The 8635-nt window shown below is 47.1% G+C and overlaps 1 protein-coding gene across 1 annotated transcript; it reads left to right on the top strand.

The window, feature by feature from the left end:
- Window positions 1-3806: 3806 nt before the first annotated feature.
- LOC310868164 (GTPase IMAP family member 8-like) lies at window positions 3807-8315 on the top strand (the record flags this gene model as incomplete). Its single annotated transcript, XM_083778432.1, has 3 exons — window positions 3807-4494; window positions 6354-6974; window positions 8116-8315. 3 exons carry the CDS (start codon window positions 3807-3809, stop codon window positions 8313-8315), a joined length of 1509 nt encoding a protein of 502 aa, XP_083634558.1.
- Between the last annotated feature and the right edge of the window lie 320 nt (window positions 8316-8635).

Consider the following 8635-nt stretch of genomic DNA (forward strand, 5'->3'; position numbering starts at 1 on the left):
CCGCGCCGTCCGTGACAATCCATAGCTGGTCAGCCGGTCGTGGCAATGTGACGGCATGGTTCAAAGATAGGGCTCTCTGGGATTTGCTGAACGCGCACAGCAGCTCGTCTGACCACTGGATCACGTCTTTTGATTCTCTACCAGCGATCGCGTCATCCAGTGGGGCGAGTGTGGTGGCACAGTTTTTAAGTATGCGAGCCAACACCTTGTACGCCCCAATGAATGATCGCATTTCAGTCACAGTCTTTGGGGGCGGGCACGCAGCTAGTGCCGACACACGGTGGGGTGTGGCTTGGATGGTACCTTGACGCCACACCCACCCTAGAATGGAAGTCTGTATGGGCGCTACGGTGGTCTTGGTGGCAGACAGTTTCAATCCACAATGCTGTAGGGCTGACAGCACCCTCCTCCAGACAGCTAACAGTTCATCCAGCGTTTCTGCGCCACAGTACATGTCGTCTGCAACTTTGGCTAAGAGGCCTTGCTCAAGAAGGTCTCCAAACACCCTGCATGTCAGCTCCTCCAATGCCGTCTCGGACCCTGGCATGCCCATGGCGCTACGCACATAGACCCGAACACCTATAAACGGTGTAACGACTCCGCAGTACTTCCATGAGTCCTTTGATAAGGGGATTTGGTAAAAGGCTTTGGTGAGGTCAGTGGCAATAATGTACTTCCACTGAGCTATCAACCGTAATGTAGAGTCAACGTCGGGCATCAGGGACGGCTGAGGTTTGCTGTACCGACCAACGTCCGCAAATGCAGTGACGAGGCGAGAGCCACCTCCTGCTTTCTTAACCAGAAATGAGGGGTTGACATACTCAACTGCAGCACCAATATCCTCAGGCTTTCTGAAGACACCCATCTGCTCTAACGTGTCAAACTGAGCCTGGAGCTCCTGTAGCTGATTCCTGGAATATTGTGGGACCCTGCCCTTCCGCTGTGGGGGTTGTACAGGTCCCATGTTCACTTTGGCTTGAAACGGTCCCACTGCACCATTGTATCCTTTGAACTGTGGGTCAAACACGTCATCATACTCCGTGTGCAGTGCACAAAACTTGTCTCTAATGGCAGGAGGCATGATGTTGTCTGGGTCCAATGCCACACCATCAGAAAAGGGGACAGACCTGGACCCAGGACCAGGCTTGCGAGTTTCAGCTATAGGTGACACATCTTCACATGATGGAGCAAACGTAGCTCTGACACGGCATACATGGTCGTGTCTCTGGATCAGCTGTGGTTCCCTGGTGAAGTTAGGGACTCGAATCTTCCCTGCCACGCCTTGCAGCAACACTGGGGCAAGCCATTGGTGTTCATGTGGTTCAACGGCCAACTCGCCATCCACGTCACACAGGTCGGCTGGCAAATCTAGCTCGATGTACTTCCCAGGCCACACTGTGGCCTTGTCTGGTGCGCGTAGTACATGTGCGCGCCGCACAGCATGTCTGTCACTCTTGTGCTGCGCGCCGTAATAGTAGGTTTTCTCCCCCACGCACACCTGATGTTTGGCCGGCCTAATCGAGATGTCGTTCCTCACCATGAACGGGATCCCGGCCAAGATGTCTGAATCCAGGTTTTCCACAACGAGGCCTTCAAAGTAGAGGTTGTGGCCATCCCTCTGAAAGCATGTTCTTATCTCCCCCAATACCTTCAAAGGGGAGGAGCCGTCGGCCTGATGGGCCGACTGCGTGGTCTTTGTTATGGTCACGCCCAGTCTCGTGGCGCATGATGCCTTCATCATATTTCCTGTTGCGCCGCTGTCAATCGTGAGTCTTACGGCTAGATGGCCATGAAACGTGTCGAGATATGGTGATGACTTGATGTCCACACGCTGAACTACACTGGCTGCAGTCATCTCTTCACCCGTGAAGTTGTCTGATTCTTCTTCAGACTCGCTATGCTCACCCGTGACCTGCCGTGTCTTTACCATGAACTTTTTGTCCTCTGGGGGCAGGAATGGGCACTTACTCAGAAAATGTTCATCAGGCCTTCTGGCCTCCTTGCAAAGGGGGCACACCCTCCTCCTCGGCACATAGTTTGTCTGTTTTGGCTTGGGAAATCTAGAGCTAGAAAATCTAGAACTAGACCTGGAAAATCCAGCAACAGCTGTGCGCATAACCCTTGCATCCACTGATGCCTGTAGCTCATCTAACAGGGAATCAAGGGCCTGTGAAACCTCTGGCTTAATGGATGCGAGCGTGCGTGATCGTAGCTCTGTGCCATATCGCTGCTTCACCAGTCTGGGTAACTCCTCATGCAGTAGGCGGAGCCACGTAAGCACAATAAAGTTCTCAAGTGATGGCGATAGTTCCTCATCTTCTCTCACAGCCTCTCCCATATGACTGATACCAGCGTCTTTGTGCAGCAAATTGTCCTCCATAAATGCCATTAAGCGCTGGAATAAATCCTCTGGTCTCTCATTGGGTTCCAATTTAATAGCAGCAAAGTCAATGAAATGTGCTCCTGTGCACTGAAATCCATAGTGCTGGCGGATAGCTTGCCATATACTGTCAATACATGTAGAATTTTTCACGAAGCTTTGACGTGAAATGACAGGGCAGTAATTGGCTATTTGCCCCAGCATCAATTCCAACATGCTCACTTTTTGTTCCTTTGTGCGGCGCTGCGGGCGGGCTACGTCATCCTCGTCGTCAGTGAAGCCTCTGTGTGGTGACGCTCTAGTTTTCTTCTCCCATACTGCGCCGTCAACAAGGAACGGAGCGAACTCGCTGTCAAGTAACAGCGTATACAGGAGATTCTGTCGCCAGTTTTCAAACGAGTTCACGTTCTCTATCTTCGTCAAGCACCATTGTTTAGGCGCTCTGTGTGACGTTGCCATAATGATCCTCTCGCGTTCCGACGGTAGAAGTATATCCACAGTGCGGCTTTCTCTTCACATGGTATACGATCCTCTTTCGGTGCGAGACGTAAGTCCGATCGCCGCTGCCACCACGCCAGTTTAGGCACAGGGATATATCCAAAGGAGCCACAGACACGAGAGGAATAGTAACGAACGTTTAATGGTAAACAACCAGGGGGAAATGACGGTACACAAAGGATCCGGTCACCTGGGGCTCAGGTGCCTATATGCTGTTGCCATGACACTGTTGCCATGACAATACCCAACCCATTCCTGGCGCAAATCATAAACGCTTTCACTTTGGCCTGCTATAGCGCCACCAGGAGGCCGATTTCTGCTAAACCCATGTGTGTACAAACACACATGGGGGTCCCTGTCATATATTTTCGAATGGGGGTCCCTGTCATATATTTTCTAATGGGGGTCCCTGTCATATATTTTCTAATGGGGGTCCCTGTCATATGTTTTCTAATGGGGGTCCCTGTCATATATTTTCTAATGGGGGTCCCTGTCATATATTTATATTTATGCAAATGAGTCCCAGTGGCCAATGAGGCGTCTACGTATTTATGCAAATTAGTCCCAGTGGCCAATGAGGAGTCTACGTATTTATGTAAATGAGTACCAGTGGCCAATGAGGAGTCTACGTATTTATGCAAATGAGTCCCAGTGGCCAATGAGGCGTCTACGTATTTATTCAAATTAGTCCCTGCAGTGGCCAATTTTTTTCATAATCGTTGTGCCATTTATTTTCCTAGATTTCTGGTCACGTGACAGAGATGAAGAAGATGTTTAGGAGACGGGCAAAGCTGACCTCATCTTCACGTTAACCAATCAATGATTGATATTATAATATTGTTCTGATTCATTACAATTCTAAAGTAATATGAGAACATTTATGACTATTTATCTTGTATTTCCAGGCTCTAGTGAGAAACTCTCAGAGATGAGAATCACACTTCTGGGATATAAAGCATCAGGGAAGAGTTCATCAGGAAACACCATCCTGGGTTCAGAATCAGAGCAGTTTAGTTCAGAGACAACAGCTCAGTGTGAGAAGAGACAGGGAGACGTAGCAGGGAGACACGTTACTGTGGTCGATACACCAGGATGGTTTATTAATCGCCCTCTAAATGAAACATCTGAGCTGATCAAACAGGAGATAGTTCTTAGTTCATCTCTGTGTCCTCCAGGTCCACATGCTATCCTCCTAGCTATAAGAGCAGATAAGTCACATCCAGCTGATAGGTATAAAAACATGGAGGAACACGTGCAGCTTCTCAGTGAGTCAGTGTGGGATCACACTATGCTACTATTCAACCATGGAGACTGTCTAGGAGGTAGATCCATTGAGCAGTTCATTGAGAGTGAAGGAAAGGCCCTCCAGAGCCTGGTAGAGAAATGTGGGAACAGGTATCATGTCTTCAACAATGCGAACAGAGGTGATGACACTCAGGTCACACAGCTGTTAGAGAAGATAGAGCAGATGGTGGCAGGAGAGAAAGGAGGCTGTTTTGAGATAGACAGAAGAGTGTTAGAGGAGGCTGAGAAGAAAAGGAGAACCCAGGATGAGGGAGCAACACGACGACAGATGAAGGTGAAGAAACAACGAGAGAGCATCAGGTCAAAGATGGGTAGGTCATTATTTACATTGAAATCACATCTGTCACTAACACACTTCTCAGCTACACAGACACAGCTGGACTGTTTAATCAATGATCACCATGGAAACAAATCAACACATTTAACCCATTCTGAACGGGAACCTCTTTTGGTGTTTTAACTAAGCATTATGTTATACTTTAGCTATTGAAAAATAGCAGATCTACAAGCTCGTAGCGCGGTCTGCTATTTTTCAAAAATGTGTGTGTGTGTGTGGGAACCCCTTTTGGTGTTTTAAGGATTATGTTATACTTTAGCTATTGGAAAATAACAGACCTACAAGCGGTGCCGCACCACGGCAAAAATGTGGCACAAATCTTTGAATATATATTCTTTCAGAAGACTTTTTTTTTCATTTCGACGTCAGGTCTGAATGGGTTAAAACTGTTGAAACATTAGACTAGTTTTAGTCAATGATAACTATTTTAGTCGACTTTTATTCTGTAGTCTAGTTTTAGTTGAAATGTTAGACTAGTTTTAGTCAATAATAACTATTTTAGTCGACTGTTATTCCATGAAAACTAAAGAGTTTTCCAGTTCAACCACTCTGATCCCAGGGTTGCCAGTGTTGAGACGGGAATAAGTAACCACGTCTATGAAAACGATCTTAAAGGAAGTGACTGTAGGTCACATGAGCACTCAAAAACTATCAACCATTTGAAAATAGCAGATCTACAAGCTCACCCCGCGTCATGATGTGACATGTTGTGAGCTTGTATATCTGCTGGTGTGTTTTCAAAATAAACCTCTAAATCTATGTTCAGATGGAGGTCTGTGGAAAAATACAGGAACATGTTAGAGAACCACTGCTTTAAAGGGATAGTTCACCACAAACAATACATAACTTCTATTAACCCCTAACAGTAGATCTAATAACAATTGACTTTACAGAAAAACAAGCCTAAAGTCACTTATGATAAGCAGACATGGCAACACTGATTGAACCAAGTACAGCCTAATCTGAGTTCCCAGAAGTTTTATTTTTCGCCACTAGGCGGGCGAGAAAGACTTCTGGGAAAAAAGGACCGTATCCCTGTGAGGGAAGTACGTTGCGCTCAGAATCTGAGCGGACACTCCCCTTTCCGGTCTGAAGCACTGTGCATACCATGAAAATAGTCCGAAGGGAATCCAATTCCAAATTGAATTGTAGTAGGCCACCACCGCTCAAGGAGCAATTGTTTCCCTTCCGTCTTATTTAGATGTAGCGCCCACTCCATGTGGAACCCGCCCCTGCCTTTTGATTCGCATTTCATTTGAAACGCAACGCACTGGGCCACGCCCCTGCTGCACAGGATCTGAGGCCAATTTTCCTAGACTAAGTACAGCCTAACATAAAAACACCTCACTGCCATGCGCGCACGCACGAACACACACACGCACTGCTGTGTGCACGCACGCGCGCACACACGCACACACTAATAAATAGCAGATCTTCAAGCTCGTAGCGCAGCACCAACACCTGACAGTGAATATCTACTTGGTGCTGCTCTACGAGCTTGTAGATCTGCTATTTTTGAAAGATTGTGAAAATGTGGCGCAAATCGTTGAATATGTATTATTTTAGAGCAAATGTTTTTAACTCAAGTCGTTGCTTCTGGGGGGTCCGTGGAACTAAATATTTTCAGATGGGGGTTGGAAGCCAGCCGCACACACGCATGCACGCACGCACGCACACACGCACACACACACACACACACACGCACGCACAAACGCACGCACGCACGCACGCACGCACACACACACACACACACACACACACACACACACACACACACACACACACACACACACACACACACACACACTTAATGTATTCTTTCTTATATTTCAGGTGATGACCTCCATCTGTCAGAGATGGGAATCACACTTCTGGGATGTAAAACATCAGGGAAGAGTTCATCAGGAAACACCATCCTGGGTTCAGAATCAGAGCAGTTTAGTTTAGAGAGAACAGCTCAGTGTGAGAAGAGACAGGGAGACGTAGCAGGGAGACACGTTACTGTGGTCGACAGTCCAGGATGGTTTATTGATGCTTCTCTAAATGAAACATCTGAGCTGATCAAACAGGAGATAGTTCTTAGTTCATCTCTGTGTCCTCCAGGTCCACATGCTATCCTCCTAGCTATAAGAGCAGGTCAGTCATATTCAGCTGATTGGTATAAAAACATGGAGGAACACATGCAGCTTCTCAGTGAGTCAGTGTGGGATCACACTATGATACTATTTACCATTGGAGACTGGCTAGGAGGTAGATCCATTGAGCAGTTCATTGAGAGTGAAGGAAAGGTCCTCCAGAGCCTGCTAGAGAAATGTGGGAACAGGTATCATGTCTTCAACAATAAGAACAGAGGTGATGACACTCAGGTCACACAGCTGTTAGAGAAGATAGAGGAGATGGTGGCAGGAAATGGTCATCATGGAGCAGGAAGTCCAGCAGCACCAACACCTGCCAGTGAGTATTTAACCCATTCAGGACGGGAACCCCTTTACTTTAGGAGTTTTATGCATTATGTTATACTTTAGCTATTGAAAAATAGCAGATCTACTCGGTGCCGCGCTACGAGCTTGTAGATCTGCTATTTTTGAAAGATCGTGAAAATGTGGTGCAAATCGTTGAATATGTATTATTTTAGAGCAAATGTTTTTGAGGGGTGCTAGCCCTTCCTATATGCAGGTTTAATGTTTGTTTTTAGTTTTTTCTTTTTAAACGCCATTGACAATGAAGGGGGAATTTAATGTTTGTTTTGTCACCGTTTGTTTTACGTCATTATTACATCACCTAATCATCTTAAGATGATAATAGCGCACCTCACTTCACACAGGTGTGATTTTTAACTCAAATCTTTGCTTCTGGGGGGTCCGTGGAACTACATATTTTCAGATGGGGGTCGGAAGCCAAATACAGATCTAATATCACTGACATGCTTTATTAATGCATCTAACTATGACTGTGTGTTTGACACTGTGTTAATTAACCTTTTCTCCGCCAAAAAAACGTAGCCTGCGTTATTTGTCGGGAAGCGACGCTGCCAAAATAAGTAGCTACGTTTATTCAGTTGTATAAATAAATGTGTTTGATCCGATCTAGTGGAAAGACATTGGCTTCGGCTAGCTGTTGTTAGCTTAGACACTGTGCCATCTTGATTTGTGTACGCGCATTTGCACACACACACACACACATACACACACACACACACACACACACACACACACACACACACACACACACACACACTCTTTCAGTCGCTTTAGTCGCTAAATCCCACAGGCGGCAATTCTGGTCAAAACAACGCTTATTGCACGGAGCCTGGCGGTTGCAGTAATGGCGCCGGCCAGTGCTTCTCAGCATCCAGGCAAACAATAACACCCGATGAGAGTCAACACACACACCATTAAGCTCACACAACATCCTGTCGCAGTAGGGGCACGGTGGCACAGTGGCACAGTGCCTCACAGCTAGAAGGTGCTGGGTTCGATTCCCGCTGGGGACGCTGTGTATTCTTCTGTATTCCTCTCCTGTCCTCTCCTCCATCTCCCATGATGCCTTGCAGTGTGCCAGGTCATTAAACTCTCCTTCCCATGATGCATTGCAGTGTGCCAGGTCATCGCCATGTACGACTACACAGCGGCCAATCAGGACGAGCTGAGCTTCGCCAAGGGTCAGCTGATCAGCGTCCTGGACAAGTCCAACCCTGATTGGTGGAAAGGGGAGGCCGGGGGCGTGACGGGCCTGCTGCCAACCAACTACGTCAAGATGACCACAGACTCAGACCCCGCCCAGCAATGTGAGTAGCCAATGAGAGCCCACGCCAGCAATGTGAGTAGCCAATGAGAGCCCCAACCAGCAATGTGAGTAGCCAATGAGAGCCCCAACCAGCAATGTGAGTAGCCAATGAGGGCCTGTTTAATAAGATGACAACATATTGTCAGATGGGGGTCGGCGGCCAAATACATATAATTTTGGGGGTCCTTGACATGAAAATGTTTGAGAACCACTGACACAGAAACATAGGGTTTAACCCTGTGAGAACCACTGACACAGAAACATAGGGTTTAACCCTGTGAGAACCACTGACACAGAAACATAGGGTTTAACCCTGTGAGAACCACTGA

Source organism: Protomyctophum parallelum (assembly GCF_964188405.1).
Source record: "Protomyctophum parallelum genome assembly, chromosome: 12".
NCBI classification, from domain to species: domain Eukaryota; kingdom Metazoa; phylum Chordata; class Actinopteri; order Myctophiformes; family Myctophidae; genus Protomyctophum; species Protomyctophum parallelum.